The sequence below is a fragment of the Schistocerca americana genome, chromosome 3 (genome assembly GCF_021461395.2).
Source record: "Schistocerca americana isolate TAMUIC-IGC-003095 chromosome 3, iqSchAmer2.1, whole genome shotgun sequence".
Classification (NCBI taxonomy): Eukaryota; Metazoa; Arthropoda; class Insecta; order Orthoptera; family Acrididae; genus Schistocerca; species Schistocerca americana.
In genome coordinates, this window is record NC_060121.1 from 350363373 (window position 1) to 350387147 (window position 23775).

Sequence of the window (23775 nt, forward strand, 5' to 3'; positions counted from 1 at the left end):
CAATTCCTTTTTACTTTCATTTGAGATATGATGAGCATACGGTCTCTGTTGCAATCTGCTCCCCCTGTGTCTTTTTATACTGCTTTGGACAGTTAATCCATTAGGCAGTATCCAAGTCCCTCTGTGAATGTGTATGTGTGCAAAATATTCTGCTGATTAATATTTTTTTATTATTTCTTTAACACAGTAATATTAGGGCTATCAGGTCCTTTCTAATACCTAACCAGACAGTCTATATAAATTACATTGCATTCATTATGATAATGGTGTTATAAGCTACATTTAACATACAATAGTACAAAATATTTATTAATTACTGTGGTACAGAAGTGGAAAAAAACAAGCAAGAGTAGTTTATCAATAAAGATAATTTACAGAAAGGTAGGTTTAAACTAGCAGCTATAGATGTGAGAAGCAGGGTAGAAGAAGAAAAGAGGAATGTGATAAAACACAATGGACATAAAGGAAAAGAAAATGATGTGATTGACTGAGATATGACAAGAGAAAAGAAGCATAAATGGGAGAAGATAGGGGGCATTTGCTTCACTATTTGACAAAGTGAACTGACCATATACAACTTTTGGGGAAACATGAAACTGCCAGAAGAAAGTGCTCCAGCTGCTTCTTAAAATAAAAGCAGCAGGGCATTTAATTGTGCATAGGACGCAGAGTGTCAAGTTCCAGAAATGAAGTTTGCAAGTGTTTTTGTTTTTTGGATGGACACAACTAGGGTACTAAATAAGTGAGATGGGCTCAGTTATGATAGAGATGACAGGTGCTTAATATCTGATGCAATTTACTGGATTCCTATGCCCTGTGGATTCTAAGTAAACACAGCATGTGGTAGCAATGTGTTTTGTTTGGCTACAGTCAACCTAACTGGGTGTATGAAGCACTGACATTGTCAAATAGACAGATGTAGCAAACATAATGTACACAAGCATTTTTGGTTAGTTCTAGCTGTCTAGTATTCTCACTGCTTTGCCATGTTGGATTACATCACATTAGTGAAGGTTCAGTAAAATAAGTAACAGCACAAATTTGTGTTTCACATGCTACTGAAATAGCTTCCATAAAATTTTGTGGTCACAGAGGCAAACCACCTGGTGAGAATATTTTCTTCTCAGTTGCAATCTCTTTCAAAATTACACCCAAGTTCTCCATTTTTTTATAATTACTGGAATACTGTCAAGAACAACATGACGCAATTGTTTATCGAATTCAGACCTTATTAATTTCTGATAAGGATATTCAGCATTTTTTTCACATTTAGTTTGAGTCTCAGGTTTTGCACCCTCCTCACCACTGAAGGAATATCACCATTCATCTGTATGAACACAGTATTAATGTATCTGGCACTTTGGTGAACCTGGAGATTGTCAACTCAGAAATGATATTGACAGGATGACAGAACTGACAAGGTATCATTGACATAAAATAGTGGGCCCAGAGCTGATACCTGTGGCCCTCCTGGGAAAATGTACTTCTAGGACAACTTTTCATCACTACAGACAACACAACGCTGTCTTTTCCTCAAGCAGTTTTTAAATCACTTCAGTGTACTATAAGAAAATTTTAGTTGTTTCAGTTTTCTGAGCAGTATGTCAAAGTTGGTACCAAACACTTTGCTGGATTCTAGTGGTGTCAGTATTATGGCCTTACAGTTTATCATGGGATATTTCATGTCTCCAGTTACCTTAATCAATGCAGGATTAGTGTTGTGTTATTTACAAAAGCTAAACTGATATTTGTGGTATGAGTGATATTTGTGTAAGTATTCAGTAATTTGGTCACGCACAATGCAGCATGTTTATAAATGAATAATATGGTTTTAACGCTTTATAATATTTATGTTTATAATATTTATGTTTATAAATGAATAATATGGTTTTAACGCTTTATAATATTTATTACCCCCCATGAACCATGGACCTTGCCGTTGGTGGGGAGGCTTGCGTGCCTCAGCGATACAGATGGCCGTACCGTAGGTGCAACCACAACGGAGGGGTATCTGTTGAGAGGCCAGACAAACATGTGGTTCCTGAAGAGGGGCAGCAGCCTTTTCAGTAGTTGCAGGGGCAACAGTCTGGATGATTGACTGATCTGGCCTTGTAACATTAACCAAAACGGCCTTGCTGTGCTGGTACTGCGAATGGCTGTACTAATGGCTGTAGGGGAAACTACAGCTGTAATTTTTCCTGAGGACATGCAGCTTTACTGTATGATTAAATGATGATGGCGTCCTCTTGGGTAAAATATTCCGGAGGTAAAATAGTCCCCCATTCGGATCTCCGGGCGGGGACTACTCAAGAGGACGTTATCAGGAGAAAGAAAACTGGCATTCTACGGATCGCAGCATGGAATGTCAGATCCCTTAATCGGGCAGGTAGGTTAGAAAATTTAAAAAGGTAAATGGATAGGTTAAAGTTAGATATAGTGGGAATTAGTGAAGTTCGGAGGCAGGAGGAACAAGACTTTTGGTCAGGTGATTACAGGGTTATAAATACAAAATCAAATAGGGGTAATGCAGGAGTAGGTTTAATAATGAATAAAAAAATAGGAGTGCGGGTTAGCTACTACAAACAGCATAGTGAACGCATTATTGTGGCCAAGATAGACACAAAGCCCATGCCTACTACAGTAGTACAAGTTTATATGCCAACTAGCTCTGCAGATTATGATGAAATTGATGAAATGTATGACGAGATAAAAGAAATTATTCAGGTAGTGAAGGGAGACGAAAATTTAATAGTCATGGGTGACTGGAATTCGACAGTAGGAAAAGGGAGAGAAGGAAACATAGTAGGTGAATATGGATTGGCGGGAAGAAATGAAAGAGGAAGCCGCCTTGTTGAATTTTGCACAGAGCATAACTTAATCATAGCTAACACTTGGTTCAAGAATCATGAAAGAAGGTTGTATACCTGGAAGAATCCTGGAGATACTAAAAGGTATCAGATAGACTATATAATGGTAAGACAGCGATTTAGGAACCAGGTTTTAAATTGTAAGACATTTCCAGGGGCAGATGTGGATTCTGACCACAATCTATTGGTTATGAACTGCAGATTGAAACTGAAGAAACTGCAGAAACTGCAAAAAGGTGGGAATTTAAGGAGATGGGACCTGGATAAACTGAAAGAACCAGAGGTTGTACAGAGTTTCAGGGAGAGCATAAGGGAACAATTGACAGGAATGGGGGAAAGAAATACAGTAGAAGAAGAATGGGTAGCTCTGAGGGATGAAGTAGTGAAGGCAGCAGAGGATCAAGTAGGTAAAAAGACGAGGGCTAATAGAAATCCTTGGGTAACAGAAGAAATATTGAATTTAATTGATGGAAGGAGAAAATATGAAAATGCAGTAAATGAAGCAGGCAAAAAGGAATACAAACGTCTCAAAAATGAGATCGACAGGAAGTGCAAAAGGGCTAAGCAGGGATGGCTAGAGGACAAATGTAAGGATGTAGAGGCTTGTCTCATTAGGGGTAAGATAGATACTGCCTACAGGAAAATTAAAGAGACCTTTGGAGAGAAGAGAACCACTTGTATGAATATCAAGAGCTCAGATGGAAACCCAGTTCTAAGCAAAGAAGGGAAGGCAGAAAGGTGGAAGGAGTATATAGAGGGTTTATACAAGGGCGATGTACTTGAGGACAATATTATGGAAATGGAAGAGGATGTAGATGAAGATGAAATGGGAGATAAGATGCTACGTGAAGAGTTTGACAGAGCACTGAAAGACCTGAGTCGAAACAAGGCCCCGGGAGTAGACAACATTCCATTAGAACTACTGATGGCCTTGGGAGAGCCAGTCATGACAAAACTCTACCATCTGGTGAACAAGATGTATGAGACAGGCGAAATACCCACAGACTTAAAGAAGAATATAATAATTCCAATCCCAAAGAAAGTAGGTGTTGACAGTTGTGAAAATTACCGAACTATCAGTTTAATAAGTCACAGCTGCAAAATACTAACGCGAATTCTTTACAGACGAATGGAAAAACTGGTAGAAGCAGACCTCAAGGAAGATCAGTTTGGATTCCGTAGAAATGTTAGAACACGCGAGGCAATACTAACCTTACGACTTATCTTAGAAGAAAGATTAAGAAAAGGCAAACCTACGTTTCTAGCATTTGTAGACTTAGAGAAAGCTTTTGACAACGTTAACTGGAATACTCTCTTTCAAATTCTGAAGGTGGCAGGGGTAAAATACAGGGAGCAAAAGGCTATTTACAATTTGTACAGAAACCAGATGGCAGTTATAAGAATCGAGGGGCAGGAAAGGGAAGCAGTGGTTGGGAAAGGAGTGAGACAGGGTTGTAGCCTCTCCCCGATGTTATTCAATCTGTATATTGAGCAAGCAGTAAAGGAAACAAAAGAAAAATTCGGAGTAGGTATTAAAATTCATGGAGAAGAAGTAAAAACTTTGAGGTTCGCCGATGACATTGTAATTCTGTCAGAGACAGCAAAGGACTTGGAAGAGCAGTTGAACGGAATGGACAGTGTCTTGAAAGGAGGATATAAGATGAACATCAACAAAAGCAAAACGAGGATAATGGAATGTAGTCAAATTAAATCGGGTGATGCTGAGGGGATTAGATTAGGAAATGAGACACTTAAAGTAGTAAAGGAGTTTTGCTATTTAGGGAGTAAAATAACTGATGATGGTCGAAGTAGAGAGGATATAAAATGTAGACTGGAAATGGCAAGGAAATCATTTCTGAAGAAGAGAACTTTCTTAACATCGAGTATAGATTTAAGTGTCAGGAAGTCGTTTCTGAAAGTATTTGTATGGAGTGTAGCCATGTATGGAAGTGAAACATGGACGATAACCAGTTTGGACAAGAAGAGAATAGAAGCTTTCGAAATGTGGTGCTACAGAAGAATGCTGAAGATAAGGTGGGTAGATCACGTAACTAATGAGGAGGTATTGAATAGGATTGGGGAGAAGAGAAGTTTGTGGCACAACTTGACTAGAAGAAGGGATCGGTTGGTAGGACATGTTCTGAGGCATCAAGGGATCAGAAATTTAGCATTGGAGGGCAGCGTGGAGGGTAAAAATCGTAGAGGGAGTCCAAGAGATCAATACACTAAGCAGATTCAGAAGGATGTAGGTTGCAGTAGGTACTGGGAGATGAAGAAGCTTGCACAGGATAGAGTAGCATGGAGAGCTGCATCAAACCAGTCTCAGGACTGAAGACCACAACAACAACAATATTTATTACATTAAACTTGCAGTTATAAATGATATGTCAGATGGAAGAACAACTTAGTTTTACCAAGAACCTTATAAATGTTCAATGTGAGCACCATTTGTCACACGACCCACATCAAGTCTAAAACTGAGTTCTTCGCAAACGTTGATAAGTGTGTCTTCAGTGATTGTAGCAACAGCTGCTTCAATCCAGTTTCTTAATTCAGGGAGGTCTGCTGGTATAGGAGGCATGTACACACAATCCTTGAAGCCCCAAAGGAAAAAATTGCATGGCGTTAGGTCGGATGAACGTGGAGGCCATGCAAAGCAACTTATCATTGTTTGGGAAGAACTCTGCTATAGACTTGATGTGTGCTGTATGACAAATGGTGCTCACATTGAACATTTATAAGGTTCTTGGTAAAACTGTTTGAGTTTCTCTTTCATTTGACATATCATTTATAACTGTAAGTTTAATGTAATAAATATTATAAAGCATTAAAACCCTGATATTTGTTTATAAACACCCTGTATATTGCAGAATTTGTACAGAGTGATCAGTCAGTAATCACTAGGTGATTGTGGTGTTTTATTCTTCGGGATAGGTCAGACTATGCTCCTTTTCCATGCAATGGGACATGTTCTATTCACAAGAGAAAAATTAAATATATCTTAAGCCTGGTACTAAGCTATCTGTGGTGTTCTTGATTATGGATAATCTGATATTGCTGTGTGGAGGCCTTATGCCTGCTCAGCCAGGAACCAACAACACAGATGTATTACGTGGACATGGACCTCACAAAGGACAGCTCTTCAGATGACACCCAAGGGATCAGTACAATCTGTCCAGCCAGCAAATGGCAACCTAAGTGCCACCCATGATCACTATCCCCATGGACATTTTATTCTCCACAGGCAGGAGATCAAAAGTAGCAACTGCAGTATGCTGGTGCCAGGGCAAGATTTAGGCCGGCACCTGGGCTAAGCTGCAAGGTTTCCCTCCAAGTGAGTTTTCTGGGCCAGGCAACAACTGCACAATTAGATTTTGTAATATTAGTCTTTGTTGCTCCATCAGCAATACGCCAGACTTAAACTTTTGTGCATCGCCTTATGACTGACTGTGTCTTGCTCAGGTGTCAGGACAATGGCTTTGGGAGCTTGCAATATACTGTGACATTTCCAGGCTTTCAGCTGTTAGATATTGTTATTGTTCTTTTCAACATTCAAGAAGTGACTTGCTTCCACACTAACTCCTCTCAGAGTAGATTGATTCTGTGTGTTACAATAAACTTCATATTCATTTCATTTCATACATGGGTATTTTTCCTGTGCTGCCTTTGGCAGATGTCAGTTGGTGATGAAGTATACGTGTGCTTTGACCCAGGAAGACAGTACTTTAGTGTGTCTTCTTCGACTTTCATGTACACTTACTACCACGTTGCTTCCAGCATGACAAAACTGGCAGATATCTCTGCCCAGGTGGTGTTACTGCTACAGCAGATGCAGCACACCCAAAAACTCCTGACTGAGCAGCTGGTTGCCATCTCCATGTCACCTCCAGAGCTGTTCAACTACCCCTCTCACATCGACTATCGTCAAGGCCTTCAGGACAGCACCCCACCCTTCCAGCAGTTCAACAATGCTGAGCCATGGGTGAACTACTTCTTAACCCATAGCATTGCATGTGATATTCAGCAGCATACCTTTTTGCCATACCACCTCCAGCAACTACTTAACACAGAAGTGGAATTCTGTGCTCTTCCCTGTGGCAGGTTGAAGTCCAGTTTGTTAGAATACTATCAGGTGCATGAGGTGGCAACCTAACCCAAGTTTTTTCAGGTGCCATAAACTTAATGGGCAATGTTAATGCGAATGCATTGCCCGCCTCTGAGGTTTCTCTCATGAATGCTATTTCCAGTGCATTAATATTCAGAGTAAGCAATCATATGAAGTTGCCTTGGTTCAGGACATGTTTCTTGTGCACACTCCTTATGAAGGACTACACACAGAGAAATTGAAGAACCCTTCCTTAGAAAGCAACAGTCTTGCCACAGTGGATACACCAGTTCCTGTCAAATCACCGAAGTTAAGCACTGTTGGGCGTGGCCGGCACTTTGATGGGTGACCATCCAGGCCACCACGTGCTGTTGCCATTTTTCGGGGCCTTATGATGCCAATTGAGGAGCTACTCAACTGAATAGTAGTGGCTCCGGTCAAAGAAAACCATCATAACGACCGAGAGAGCAGTGTCCTGACCACACGCCTCTCCTATCCACATCCTTAGCTGAGGATGACATGATTGGTTGGATGGTCCTGATGGGCCACTTGTGGCCTGAAGATTGAGTGCTTTTCCTTAGAAATTACTGGAGCTTTTTAGCAGCCTCTCGAGTAGCCAGTCACCCAGCAGGATCCACAACAAGTGTTTGATCACCCTCACATCCAGGATTTTGGTCGTCGATGCTCCTGGAGCCATCGGTCTCTTGGGCCTAGATCTGTTCAATGCTCTTGGCTGTCAAGTAAATGGTGTAGTACTGACACATATTGTGCCCTTCTACCCTCCTTATAATGGTCTAGCTGAACATTTTGTCTGTATATTTAAATTTCAGCTGTCTGATCTCTACTGTCATCACCCTTTGGACGAGGCCTTTAAGCTCTCTCTGGTTTCTTATCACTGCATTCCCCAGGATGGGTCAACTCCAGCAGAAGCCCTCCACAACTGTCCCCATTGGTTGCTGTTATGTATCTCCCATCCTACCAGTGCCCCACCCTCCTCCTGGCAGTCCAGTGGCCACCACTTCTCTGTCCATGAAAGTATATGGACCCTTGTCTTCACCAAAGACTGCCAGTATTTGTTTCCCGGGTTGTTTCCAATTTTCTGAGCTGGGTCATGGTCGATGTGATGGCACGGTGTTGCAGTAAGCACATTAACCAATTGCAGTCTTCTTGTGGTTCTGTCTGGGTACATTAGTTCCTCATCACTCTTTGCTGCAGTCATTGGTCCTCCACAATGCCCATCTCAGATACTGCCGGCCTGTCTGCCGTGGCCAGCTCTCTGGAATCACTGTCAGATGCTCCACAAGTCACACTAGTACCAACACTGAAGGAAGTGGACCTCAGTTCCCTAGCAATTCCAGTCACAGCAGAGACAGTGAGAAGTGCTACCATCTCTCCTCCCCTTTGGGGTGAAGTGGAGTTATTGGAGGGGAGGGGTGGGGAGAATGCTGTGCTGAAGACTTGTGCCTATTCAGCCAGGAACCAACACCCTGGGCTATGCAGGCACAGACCTTGCAGGGAACAGTTCTTCAGACAACATAGGAGGGATGGTTGCACTCTGCCCAGCGATCAGGCAGCAACTCAACTGCCACCGCCGGCTGCGGTGGTCTCGCGGTTCTAGGCGCGCAGTCCAGAACCGTGCGACTGCTACGGTCTCAGGTTCGAATCCTGCCTCGGGCATGGATGTGTGTGATGTCCTTAGGTTAGTTAGGTTTAAGTAGTTCTAAGTTCTAGAGGACTGATAACCCCAGCAGTTGAGTCCCACAGTGCTCAGAGCCATTTGAACCATCAACTGCCACCAGAGGTCATTGGCCCCCTGAGCTACGACTACTCCATGGGCCACACGACTAAAAGCAGCACCTGCAGTATCCTGGTTTCCAGGTAGTATTAATGCCAGTGCCTGGACTATACTGTAATAGCTCACTCAAAGTGAGTTTCATGGGCCAGGTGCTGACTACAAAAGTTCACAATCAGATCTCCCTCTGGAGCTGCCACTATGATGATGACACCACCCATGTTGAGCTTTCACCTCCAGTAGCTGCCAGCTATTGGCCTACTCATCAGCAACCTTTTTGCCAAAGAGATGTGGTCTCCAACACCATGACCAGGAACTGGATGTTGTGATATTTGTCTGTTTTAATTGCAACAGGCTGGACTTAAACTTTTGTGCATCTCTTTGGGACTAATAACTCTTGCTTTGTCAGTCTCTCTCATTGTGATTACATTTACAAGAAAGTGAATGTGTGGTGCGTGTATTTTTATGAGACAATGTAGATTTATTTCAATGAACAAAGTGATGGAAGTGTTGGTGCATATATAAGCGTGTTGACTCATAATGAAGAAAGACAAGCAGAACTCATATAATACTTGGCTAAAACCACATATATCCTATTTAAATGTTTGTCTCCTGGGTTACATTTCCGACAAGTATTATATGAAAGCTTATTTTACAGAAAAGAAGTCTCAGCTCTTTTTAATGTGCAAATAAGGACTGCATATTACAATTTGGTGCTAACAGCTCTGAAATGCATGCAAGTGATGTGATTCTTGCTTATGGTTGCTGAAGGAGAGAAGAATGCAGAGTTTAAGTTTTCTGAGATTACAGAGGTACGGGAATATATAGATAAGGAATATTTTCTGTGAGTTGATGAGTGCAAAACAATTAACCCCGTATTTTGCCTGTAATATGGGTCGGTAGCTTCTATAGAATTTTTAAATGTCACGTTGCTTTTAGCTGTTTCTGCTTATATTTCAGTATTACAATTTTGCCATTTTTAAGTGTAAGCTTTTTGATATGAAGATTGATGTTGGGAACAGATTACGACGTCTGCTCATCAACAACCCACATGTCAAAATCTTACGCTTGAAATCTGCACAAATGCTGAAAATGCAATAGTAGAAATAAAAACAGTACCAACTAAAAGCAACACATCATTTAAAACATTAGTCCTCTCTCTTGAAGGATTTACATTGTGCTGGTCAGAGCATAAAGAGAAACTGTGATATTTTGAAGTGATGATGCTGCCAACAGAGAAAAACAAACTTAATTACTATGAGAACAGCATCATTTACCATTGCAAAATTTAGTAATGAGAACTTTATTCATGTACTGTGCTTTCAAAGTTGTCCAAAATTTTCATAGTAATGTGCCATTAATCTTACTGTTTTGCTTAATTTGTAAACACATTCTTTTCCACATTTCTCTCATCACTTGTAACTCCAGTAGTTTTCTCTTGATAACACTATCTTTGGCAATCAATTAAGAAAGACTATTCCTTCATAATTAATCTTTTTACACTGTATCTTGCCATCCTTCTAAGGAAGTTCCAAAATGAAAGCAAAGAAGAAATAGTAACAACAATTGTATAAAATAAAAATTCACTTTAAGGACACACAATGTCTGGCCATAACTTGTCTTCAGGAGGTGAAATTTTAAGTACTGTCAACGGACACCATTTTTCCTTCCTTCTTATCAGTGTTTTCCATATATTCCTTTCTTCACCAATTCTCTGGAGAAACACGTCATTCCTTACCTTATCAGTCCATCTAATTTTCAACACTGTTCTGTAGCATCACATCTCGAATACTTCAATTCTCTTATTTTCCAGTTTACCCATAGTCCATGTTTTACTACCATACAATGCTGCACTCCAAAGATACATTCTCAGAAACTCTTTCCTCAAATTAAGGCCAATGTTTGATACTAGTATACTTCTCTTGCCAAGGAAGCCCTTTTTGCCTGTGCTACTCTGTGTTTTTATTTCCTCTTCGCTCCAATTTATTTTGCTGCTTAGGTAGCAGAGTTCCTTAATTTCGTGGAACACCAATCCTGATGTTAAGGTTTCACTGTTCTCATTTCTGTTACTTCCTATTACTTTCATCTTTCTTCAATTTACTCTCAATCCATATTCTGTAATCATCAGATTGATCATTCCATTCAGTAGATCCTGTAATTCTTCTTCACTTTCACCAAGGATAGCAATGTCATCAGCATATCTTATCACCAATATTCTTTCACCTTTCATTTTGGGTCATTGATTCTTCAACATATAGATTGAACAGTAGGGGCGAAAGACCACATCCATGTCTTACACCCTTATTAATCTGAGTATTTCATCCTCAGCCTTCAACTCTTACTGTTCCCTCTTGGCTTTTGTACATATTGTATATTACCTGCTTTTCCTATGGTTCAGTCCTATTTTTCTCAGAATCTCAAACATCTTGCCCCACTCTGCATTGTCAAACACTTTTACCAGGTTGTCAAATCCTAGGAATGTATTTTGATTTTTCTTTTGTCTTGTTTCGATTAGTAGCCACAATGTCAGAACTGCCTTCCTGGTGCCTTTACCTATCCTAAAGCCAAATTGGTCATTATCCAGCACATCCTCAATTTTCTTTTCTATTGTCTGCATATTATTTTGACAGCAACTTGAATGTACGAGCTGTTAAATTGATTGTGCAATAATTCTCACACTTGTCAGCTCTTTCAATCTTTGGAATTGTGCAGACGGTGTTTTTCTGAAAGTCAGATGGTATATCGCTAGACTCATACATAGTACACACCAATGTGAATAGCCACTTTGTTGCCACGTTCCCAAATGAATTTAGATGTTCTAACGGAATGTTATCTACCCCTTACTCAATCTTAAGTCTTCCGATGCTTTTTTTAAATTCCAATTCTAATACTGGATTCCCCTCTCTTCTATACCAACTCTTGTTTCTTCTTCTATCACATAATTGGACACATCTTTCCCCACATAGAGGGCTTTGATGTAATCTTTCCATTTATCAGTCCTCTCCTCTGCATTTGACAACAAAATTCTCATTGCACTCTTAATGTTACCATCCTTGCTTTTAATTTCCCCGAAGGTTGTGTCAGCTTTTCTATATGCTGAGTCAGTCCTCCTGACAAGTTCTTTTTCAGTTTCTTCACATTTTTCACACAGCCAGTTCACCTTAGTTTTCATTCATTTTATATTTACAGTATTTAATTCCTAAGTGACTTGTATTTCAGTATTCCTGAATTTCCCTGAATATTTTTGTATTTCTTTCCTTCATCAATCACTAAGTATTTCTTCTGTTACTCGTGGTTTCTTCATAGTTACCTTCTCTATACAAATGTTTTTCTTACCAACATCTCTGATTGCCCTCCTTGAGATGTCCATTCCTCTTCAACTGAACTGCCTACTGAGCTATTCCTTATAGCAGTATCTATAGACTCAGAGATCTTAAAGTGTACCTCTTCACGCCTTACTACTTCCACATTCCATATCCTCACGCACTGATTGATCCTGACTAGTGTCTTGAACTTCAGCCTACTCTTTGTCCCTACTAAATTGTTATCTCAGTTTATATCTGCTCCTGGGCATACCTTATGATCCAATATCTGATTTCAGACTCTCTGCTTGGTCATGATGTAATCTAACTGCAATCTCTCTGCATCATCTGGCATTTTTGAAGTATACCACCTCCTCTTGTGACATATACATAAGAAAGTAGGAAAAAACTATCTTAGCTTCTGGAACTGTCAGTTCCTTCTTCATGTAGGAGAGAGGAAGGTTAAAAAGAGAGGCAGGTCACCCTGACCCTGAGCTGAAAGGGGTTCAGCCATTGTGAGCATGAGAGGAGATAAAGGAGAGGCATCAGAGATTGAAGTAGGTCATAACAGTAAACTGGTAAGCACTGTGTCTGTAAAAAGGCTCAAACGGCTCTAGGCTGCAGTAGTTATGGAGAGATGAAGATACTTGTACAGGCAGACCTGCAAAGAGGGCTGTATCAAACAAGTATTCAGACTGAACACCCCAGGATTAGCAAGTCCACAGCAGAGAACTGGTGAAGCTTTTGGAACTGTTAGTTGCTTCTTCAGGGAGCCTTGAGGAAGCAAGAAGGTCAGGATGGAGTATGAGACAGATGAATGGGAAGTGAAGTGAAATGAATTGTGCAGCTTCTGGGAGGAAAGCAGGAAAGGAGATGGGAGAAACCAAAGATAGACAGATAAGGGAAACATGAAGATAAAAAATAATAGCACAGAAAATTATTCAGTATATATATATATATATATATATATATATATATATAAAAAACAAAGATGAGGTGACTTACCGAACAAAAGCGCTGGCAGGTCGATAGACACACAAACAAACACAAACACACACACAAAATTCAAGCTTTCGCAACAAACTGTTGCCTCATCAGGAAAGAGGGAAGGAGAGGGGAAGACGAAAGGAAGTGGGTTTTAAGGGAGAGGGTAAGGAGTCATTCCAATCCCGGGAGCGGAAAGACTTACCTTAGGGGGAAAAAAGGACAGGTATACACTCGCACACACGCACATATCCATCCACACATACAGACACAAGCAGACATATATGTCTGCTTGTGTCTGTATGTGTGGATGGATATGTGCGTGTGTGCGAGTGTATACCTGTCCTTTTTTCCCCCTAAGGTAAGTCTTTCCGCTCCCGGGATTGGAATGACTCCTTACCCTCTCCCTTAAAACCCACTTCCTTTCGTCTTCCCCTCTCCTTCCCTCTTTCCTGATGAGGCAACAGTTTGTTGCGAAAGCTTGAATTTTGTGTGTGTGTTGGTGTTTGTTTGTGTGTCTATCGACCTGCCAGCGCTTTTGTTCGGTAAGTCACCTCATCTTTGTTTTTTATATATAATTTTTCCCACGTGGAATGTTTCCTTCCATTATATTGATATCATATATATATATATATATATATATATATATATATATATATATATATATATATCTGTGTGTGTGTGTGTGTGTGTGTGTGTGTGTGTGTGTGTGTGTGTGTGTGTGTGTGTGTGTGTGGATACAGAAAACATGTCTGCCTTCAGGACAACCAGCACCCAATTAATGAGCATGCTCTACAGTTTGACTCTCAAGGACCTGAGTGTCAGCTACACCACACAAGCCAATTGGACACTTTCGCCTGGTACTAGTTTTCCTATGCACCAGAATCTGAACTGGCTCTGAAATTATTCACACATCCTATCCTCCTAATCTCTGTAATAGCATGACCTTTCTTCCCTTTATCTTTTCTCATTTTTTGTGTCATTGTTTTCTTTTCAGCTTTCTCCAATGTTCTTTTCTGCTTTTCTCCTAGTCCTTAATTGCACTATTTTTGCACTTCACATTTCTCTTACTCATATTTCATCCATTTCTTTCACACTGTCCTCCTATCTTATTTTGCCTAGAGATGGCACACTGCTCAGCAACTTACTGATTTTGACCACCTACTCTTTCTGATGCCGGTCTCTTTAGCTGAGCATCCCACCATCTTCACAACAGATTGGTTCCCTCAACCTAGAGTCTTAGTAATCTGTATGACTTCCTAACCTTACCAGGTAACCACTCTTTCCTACTATAATTTTTACCCTCCACAATACCCTCCAACACAAATAAATAAATCTCTGATGCTTCAGGATGTATCCTATCAACCAATTTTTTTAAAATCAGGCTGTGGCACAAAATTCTTTGTTCCCAATTTGGTTCAACATCTTTTCATTAATTATACAATTTACCAATTTAATCTTCAATATTCTTATCACCACATGTTAAAACTTTCTTTTTTTGTATTTCAACATAATGGTCATCAAGGAGTGTAACTGAATGAAATTTTAAATGTTTATTTGATGCCACAGTTACAGTCATCAAGCCACAGTTACAGTCATCAAGCCACAGTGAAATTTTTAAAAGGTAACATAATTAGTTTGGTCGAACGAGCCATCATTTTCAAATTTAGCCACAATCCTGGACAACTGCATTAATAATTACAACCACATTCATTTCAAATAATATGAAAAATGCACTAAAACCAGTAAACTGAAGCAAAGGCAGCAGAAACAGGTCACAAGATGTCATGACAGTTTTTGGTTCATCAGTGAGTTCACACCTAAATGCAGTGCATCCCGATGCAGTTCTCCTCATTGAAGTGTGAAATGACTGATCAACCAAAAAATTGTAATGACAACTTGCGACCAATTTTTGGTGCTTTTGCTTTAGTATACTGGTTTTAGAGTATTTTTTGTAATATCTGAATGAAGTTTAGTTGAAATTATTGCTGCAGTTGTCCAGGATTGTGATTACATTTGAAATTGTTGACTCAGTGCATCAAAATTAATTACATAATCTTTTAAAAATTTCACTGTATAGTGGCTGTGGTTTGACGAACATTTGTGGTGTTAAACATTTTAAAAGTTTATATTCTCTCCTAGTCTGAAGTTTAATTTATATTCAGTGTTGTTGGTTCCTCTGATTCAGAGACTGTGTTTAGTGTCGCATTTCCTCAACATCACCCCAATTTAATTTGACTGTATTCCAATACTATTGTTTTACTTTTGACAGTGTTCATTTTATATTATCTCTTCAAAATGCTTTCTATTCCATTCAACTGCTCTTCCAAGTCCTTTGCAAACTCCTACAGAATTAGAATGCCATCAGCAAACCTGTAAGTTTTATTTCTTTTTGCTTAACTATAATTCCTTTCCCATTGTCTCCTTGGTTTCATTCACAACTCCTTCAACATACAGGTTGAATAACATTGGCGACAGGTTACAACCTTGTTTCATTCCCTTCTCAACTACTGAGCCCCTTACGTGTCTTCTGCTAACTGTAGTACAGTTTCTAAAAGTTGTAAATAACTTTCCACTAAATCTAAAAATGCTGTAGATGTTCCTTCAACCTATTTTCTAGGGTAACTGGTGGGGGTCAGTCTTGCCTCTCGTGTTGCTTCATTTCTCCAGAAACCAAAGTGTTCTTCCCTGAGGCCACCCTTTACCAGTTTTTCTATCATTCTGCAACTAGTTTCTGTCAATATTTGCAAGCATGGTTTATTAAGCTGATAGTTCGGTAATATTCACGCATTTCTTCTTGAAGTCAGAGAATTTTCATCTTGTGTACACTGAGATGACAAAAGTATGCGATATCTCCCAATATTTTGTTGGACCTCCTTTTTTCTGGCATAGTTCAGCACCTCAACATGGCATGGACTCAAGAAGTTGTTGGAAGTCTCCTGCAGAAATAATGACCATGTTGCCACTATAGACATCCACAATTGTAAAAGTGCAGTCGATGCAGGATTTTGAGCATGAACCAACCACTTGATATGTCCTTCTAATGTTCATTTGGATTCATGTTGGGAGATATGGGTGGCCAAATCATTTGCTCAAATTGTCCACAATGTTCTTCATACCAGTTGCGAACAACTGGGGCCCTGTGACATGGCACATTGTCATCCATAAAAATTCCATTGTTGTTTGGGAACATGAAGCCCATGGTCGTTTCAGTTAGACCAGACAACCCTGTCCATTCAATTTAAACACAGCTCATACCATTATTGAGCCACCACCAGCTTGCACAGTGCCTCACGGACGACTTGGGTCCAAGCCTTCTTTCAGTCTGTGCCATTCTCAAACCCTACCATCAGCTCTTTCCAACTGAAATCCAGACACATCTAGCCTAGTCACGAGACCAGGATAGGTGCTGCAGGCAATGTTTTGCCCTTTTTATAACAATGGCATTCACGTCAGTCATCTGCTGCCATAGCCCATTAACATCAAATTTTGTAGCAAGTGAATAACTTCAATTACTTGGGAAGCGTAATAATGGATGATATGTATTGCTCAACAGAAATTAGGAAAAGAATTGCAATGGCAAAAGAGGGATTCAAGAGGAAATAGAAATTACTTTGTGGCTCACTAAACAAAGATCTGATGACAAGACTTGCCAAATGTTACATCTGGAGCATTGCACTATATGGCGTGAAGACCTGGACATTGAGGAAGGAAGATGAAAGAAGATTGGATGCACTAGAGATGTGGATATGGAGAAGAATGGAAAAATTGAAATGGGAAGACTGAGTAAGGAACGAAAAAGTATTAAGAAGAGTTGAAGAAGAAAGAAATATGCTGAAAGTCATCAGAAAGAGAAAACGGAACTGGATTGGACATTGTTTGAGAAGGGACTGTTTATTGAGGGAAGGAATAGAAGGAATGGTGGAGGGAAAAAGGGGAAGACGAAAAAGAAGATATCAAATGCTGGACAATATCAAAGGAGGCAAATATTCAGAAATGAAAAGACTGGCTATGGACAGACAAAAGTGGAAGAGGCTTTACCCATGACAAGACCTGCTGTAAGGCAGAATACCATACTACTTGAAGCACTGTCCAAACAGATATGTTTGTCGTACATCCCACATTGATCTGTGGAGTTACTTGACGCAGTGATGATTGTCTGTTAGCACTGACAACTCTATGCAAATGCAGCTGCTCTCGGTTATTAAGTGACAGCCATCATGGTAGAGGGTGAGAGGTAATGCATGAAATTTGGTATTCTTGGCATGCACTTGGCATGTTGATCTCGAAATATTGAATTCCCTGATGATTTCCGATATGTAATGTTCCATGCATCTAGCTCCAACTACCATTCCACATTCAAAGTCTGTTAATTCCCATCATGGGCCATAAACACACCAGAAACTTTTTTACATGAATCACCCAAGTACAAATCACAGCACTGTCAATGGACTGCCCTTCTATACCTTGTATATCAAATTCTACCATCAGCTGCATTTGTACATTTCGTTGCCCTATTAATTTTGTCACCTCAGCGTATCTTGCACACCAGGCGGAATAGTATTGTACTATTGTTCTTCCCAAGGATGTCCCATCTCATCTTTATTTACTACCTGTTCCCTTTCTATAATATTGCCTTCAAATTCATTTTTATTGTCTATCCCCTCTATATATTCCTTCAATCTTCAAGATTTTCCTCTTTTGCTTAGCACTGTCTTTCCATCTGACCTCTTTATGTTCATAAAAGTGATTCTCTCCTTCAAAATTAATATCGCTCTAATTCTCCTGTAGGTGGTATCTACCTTTCCTCTTGTAATACAGCCTTCTAGGGCCTTGTATTTTACCTCCAGCCACTCTAAGCATACCTGCTTAGCTATTTTGTACTTTGTGTCAATCTCATGTTTAGACATCTGTATTCCCTTTTACTCTATTTGCTGGATTTTGTATTTTCTCTTTTGTCAATTAAATTCAATATCTCATGAGGTATCCAAGTTATGCTGCTAAGCCTCGTCCTTTTACATGTGTGATCCTTCACTACTTTCACTACTTCATCCTCAAAACTATTCCATTTTCTACTGTGATCATTTCCTCCATTTCAGGCAGTTGGTGCCCCATGTTTTCTTTGAAACTCTCAACAACCTTGTGTTCTTTCAATTTATGAAGGTCCCATCTCCTTACCATTCTTTTAATTTACAGGTCATAACCAATAAATTATTGGCTGATTCTACATTTGCCCCTGGAAATGAACTGCAGTTTACAACATTTTCAAAATCTGTCATATTACACTCAAACCGCTATAGAATTTTCATATAAACGGAGTATCAATTATTAGGAAATGGCGACATCATCTTCATCTGGCAATACTCGAAAAATCTGCACTCTCAAATGCATTCATCTGTGTCTGGCCTGCCTTGCATGCAGTAAAGAAAGATGAAAAACTGCAACCAATCAATAAGAAGTAGAGAAAAAAATTGTGACGACATCAATTTATGTGGAAATTGTATGTATTAATTACCTGTCTATTTTAGACTTGCGAAATGGACAAGTATAGTAATCAAGAGGTTTGTTGGGAACATCTTCATACATAATATTTGGCAGCCGGAGAGCTTTGAGTATCTGTTCAGACCAGTTAATTGAAGGATTTGGATGAGCCTGCAAAAATAAAGGTTGATATGAATACTCAACATAAAACAAACATTTTTGTACATGGAATTTTAAAATGTAAACAATTTTCATGTACTTTAATACTTTTTGTTTTCATGTGGAATATATCATTATAGTTGAATATAAGTAGCAATGGAAGCAAAGTTTACAGTATGTAATACAAGGAAATATGATTTCATCGCTTCTGCTTTATGTCAAGGCATAGCTATTATCTCTCACTGGAAATCAAAGAAGGTTCTGATCCTGTGATACAAGATATCTATCAAGTTACCAAGTTGTTTCATGGAATGTAAAGCACCATATACTGTCTTTTACACCTTTGACTTCTGTCTCTTGTGTGCAGAGTGACATCAGGTCTCAAGAAGTGCCCATATGTCAAATTTTAGATAAATGAAAGTACCTGCTAGTCCTGTCATGAGTGGAATTACATTGATGAAATCCCAGTTAAAAATTTAGCACTTACTGCAGTAATGTCTGTTGGAATGACACACTAAGAGCATGATGCATTCTGCTTATGATAACTGGAAAAATATTCTAAACTCTCCTTCATTTAATGTTCAGCAGCAACGCAGAAAGAGCAAGATCTGACTTTGTGAAGGAGTGAATGCAATTAATAACAAAATTAAACACAATTAAATAGTATGGCAATACTGAAGAGTTTGCAGAAAAAATACTTTTAGCTATAAAGCTATTGGGTCAATGGACGCGTCCGATTCCAGCCATCTGCTTTGACGCAACTTGGGTGTTGTGACATGTGATGTCATAACAGCACGAAGTTTATGAGTTGGTTGTGTTTGCAGATGATGTCTTGTTGTGTTTGATTGTGCCTTCCAATAGTGTGTGTGTGGGGAGGGGGGCAAACTAGTTTGCTGTGTTTTAATTTATGTAGGGATGTTTGATTTTTAGATTTTTGAGGTGTGGTTCTGGTTTTATTTTTCGTAGTTGTAGGTGTTGGTTTTTTGGTATCAATAGTTGTGGTTGACCTCTGTCGGACAAGGGAAATAACAGATTCCAATTTTCGTTGTCTCATTTGTAAGTATTGGTTGGTGTTGGTGTATCGTCAGCTGTGGTTGACCTATATAGGACAAGGGGAGTGTAGATTCCTGTAGATTCTTGTTGGTGTTGCGGAATGCTGTAATTTTTTTTGTCTTTTGTGTGTTTTGGGGTTGTGGTGTGTTTCTTTTTACTGTTATATTTAGCTTGTACCCACCCTAAAACACCCAATTTCCCGCAGTTGCCCTGTTAGTTTGATAGCATTTTTGGTGGGATATGTTATTGTATTATTTGGAAGTATTTTCGTGTTTGTTGCCGTGTGTATATAGTGGCGCCATATTGGAGACGGTTAGAATACCCATATCCGTCATATTGATGACGTAATGGGTCAAAGCAGACGAGTGGAATCGGTCACTTCTGTAATGTCAAACTATGTTCTTGGATTAGACAATTTGTTTGTTTGTTACTGTTATATAAAAATGCAATGTATTACAGATGGAAGCCTAGACTACAATACCGTAATGCTATAATGACATATCACATATTTTAAATAATTTATTGCGTTCACAAACCTGTAATGGTGCTCTCATATTCAGTTCTTCTGCATAGTGGCATAGTACAGACCACGTGGCATGGAGCTTAATGAAACAAAGTGTTTTGCGGCTTGTCTGCGTCTCCACCAACTCCTAAAAAGAGTGATAATGTTCACATCAGGCCGAAAAATTGTTTTCTTTAACAAGAAATCTCAAAACCTGAACTGTTTGGTTACACCAATAGATATGTGAAAGAAAGTAATATTTTACTCCACAGGTAGAGCAGTTGCTTTAAAAGCACAAAAAAGTGCGAGCACGTCATTTCGGAATAAGATAATTTATAGGCTGAAGCTAAGGAGTGATATTGTTACGAAACAGATGCAATTGATTTTCTATTCGAGAATATTTATTTGTATCTAAGTAACACAAACTGAAGATAATAATATAAGTTTCTCATTAAAAAATACTTTTTCCTCGGATCTGAAGCTTTATGAATGACGGTGGTTTTTAAGAATACATAATGATCTCTCTCTCACTGCATGACTCTCCTCTCTAAGCGATGTTTTCTCATATATTACACTTCTTAGCTCGATATTGTTTCAAAAAACATAAAAGTTAAATGCTTATTTGTTGTTAAAAGCTCTCTAGAAATATATATCATTTCTTATGAACGCATATTGTTCGGGAATCGTCAGAAAACTAAAAGCTTCCTGCCAAACACTGAATTTGGCTACGGCTCCTCTGAGGGCGGTGAACTAAACTCGCATTGCAACAAATACCAGAATTAGTTGTCGCCTTCAAAAAAGAAAAAGAATACAATGTTTGAAACTGTTACCCTCTTATTGTAAAGCATTCAGTGATATAAACGAGAAATACTGTGAATGTCAGCACCATTCCCACATTGCGTAATGACAAACTCAGCAGTTGCCCTCTGTCTCTTGACTCAGGTGCTTGTTTCAAACACCAACATGGCAGAGATATAGTGAAATGAAATGAGCGTTTGGCGTCATTGGCCGGGAGGCCCCTTGGGGGGCAGGTCCTGCCGCCTTGGTGCCGGTCCTATTACATTCGACCTGCGCGTCGGATGGGGATGAAATACTGATGAGGACAACACAACACCCAGTCCCTGAGTGGAGAAAATCCTCGAGCCGAACGGAAACATTACAGGACAAAAATACAGACATGGTAGAAAACTCCACCACATGGTTGCAAAGCAATAAATTGGACTTAAATGGCAATAAAACAGAGACAATATATTTTCATTTGAGTAAGTTGAAACCAGAAGGGACGGTAAACACATCTGTAAAACTGCTAGGAATTTATTTAGACCCGAATTTGAACTGGGGCGAACATACGCAACAACTATGCAAGAAACTGTCCAGAGTAATTTTTTATTGGGCAAACTTAGGACTTGTGTCAGTAAGAGCCAAATGTTAGAGGCGTACTATGCCTTTTTCCACTCGCACCTGGTCTATGGCATAATACTTTGGGGGAACTCTTCAGGGGCTCAGGAAGTTTTTAAGTGGCAGAAGAGGGCAGTTAGGGGTATAAAGGGCATACCTGACAATGAATCATGCAGACCAGTATTCAGGGACCTCAAAATAATGACTCTTGCTGCAATATCCATATACCACTGTCTGATAGACATCATCAAAGAAAACCAGAATAACTTCACAGTAAGGGGGCAGGTACTTTCACAAAACACAAGAAATAAACATTACATTGACACGCCCCTGGTAAGGCTAAAGAAAACCCAAAACTGCCATAACTACATGGGGATTAAGCTATTCAACAAACTGCCTATAACACTGAGGGAAATGCCAGTACAGTAACTAGGGAAGAAACTAAAAAATTGGCTGACTCTGAATACAACCTACAACATTTTAGAATTCGAAGAAAACTTGAGACGCCTCCAGAATGAATGATTATAGCATGTAGTGAAAATATAGGCGGTATCATATTCTGTGACAAATTTGATCCAAGGAGATGTATAACTGTAAATACTTTTCTTTTCTGTATATTTTTTAAAAACTAATTTGTACCTTAAGAAACCTGTATGTATTGTATTGTGTTTTGGTACCTTTCCTTGTATTTTTTGACGCTGTCTATTACTACACTAAGTTGTTTAACGACAATAAAATTTGATTTGATTGATTTGAACCCGGGCCCGTAGGACGGCAATTCGTCACGCTCACCACTCATCTATCGAGGCGGTACGTAATTATCACGAGTAACAAAGATGAAGGCGGTGCGACTGGTTTTCGGCTGAAATCGACCGATTAAATATGGCGCGAACGTGAACATTCAAAATGGTTCAAATGGCTCTGAGCACTATGGGACTTAACATCTGAGGTCATCAGTCCCCTAGAACTTAGAACTACTTAAACCTAACTAACCTAAGGACATCACAAACATCCATGCCCGAGGCAGGATTCGAACCTGCGACCGTAGCGGTCGCGCGGTTCCAGACTGAAGCGCCTAGAACCGCTCGGCCACCCTGGCCGGCAAACGTGAACATTAGGCTACGATTGAGGTTGATGTGTTACCACAACCTTTATTTGGAAATTAAATTCGTGACTTCGCAAACTCTCAACCACATCATTACCTTTCATCCTAAGCTAACCCTCGATTTCTGCCGAATGACAGTTACCCTACTCATTTTAATGAATGGTAATTTTCTATGGACTAAGCAGTTGGGCCGCTTCCGGATAGTGCGTTGCCGTTGGTCAACATTGCGTGACGTCCACCGGGCGACAGGGGAGCCATGGACTTCTGTGTAGCACTATACCTGGTTCAGAACAACGAAGTGTTGGATGGCGAAGCCCAGTTGAGCATGGAAGGGGGCGATGATGTCGGTTTGCCGGTGCGTGCGATGTGTGGTACTGGGTTCCTTTACAGGATCGTCATATCCTTGTGGCTTAACAAACGCACTCCCATGTGTAAAACGATACCGTGTTCCTATTATTAGTATACCTCAACAAAAGCAGCAGGAAGAACACTTTCTGTAAAAATCAAAATGAATTACATTCAGTCGTATTCGATATGTAAGTGGCGTTAACATGGATCTGAATCGTTCACGTAAATACTGTGACTAACAACATTAAAATAACAAAAATTGCTTGAGAACTTACCAATCACTGTGGTGTGTAAGCTGAGTGTCATACTTATGCAGAGGCGTATTCCTTAATAACAAGATGAGATTTATGGTGCAACTGCAGTACACTCCGTTCAGTCAATGATACGAAATACAAACACTAAAATAAAGACGAATCACGGCAAAGGGTATATGCCACTTAGTTCAAGATCACTTTCTTCCTTGACACTGCCGTTAACGCAGCTCTGGTCCGTGGACGAGCCACAAGAATTGTCAAGAATATAATTATACTTTCTACATTACTCTCGACACACACTTCCCTTTTCCACACTTCTTTAAGAACCGTTTCTATGTGGCGTACTACATTTCTCCGTTTCTCTGGCGTTATTGGTGCCACTGCTTCCCCTAACAGTCTTTGAATTTCTGCCACAGTGAAGCCTT

General features: G+C 39.7%; 1 protein-coding gene and 1 pseudogene across 1 annotated transcript in view; one reads left to right on the forward strand and one right to left on the reverse strand.

Annotated features, from left to right (window-relative positions):
• The window catches only part of LOC124607238 (anoctamin-7-like), a 96890-nt gene that overhangs the window by 60420 nt on the left and 12695 nt on the right, over positions 1-23775 (reverse strand). Inside the window, exons 2-3 of the mRNA XM_047139510.1 lie at positions 20280-20393; positions 18566-18702 (exon numbers count right to left, since the gene is read on the reverse strand). Of these exons, the coding sequence (XP_046995466.1) occupies positions 18566-18702; positions 20280-20393 (251 nt within the window). The remainder of the gene's footprint in view (positions 1-18565; positions 18703-20279; positions 20394-23775) is intronic.
• LOC124607736 lies at positions 7232-7349 on the forward strand (annotated as a pseudogene).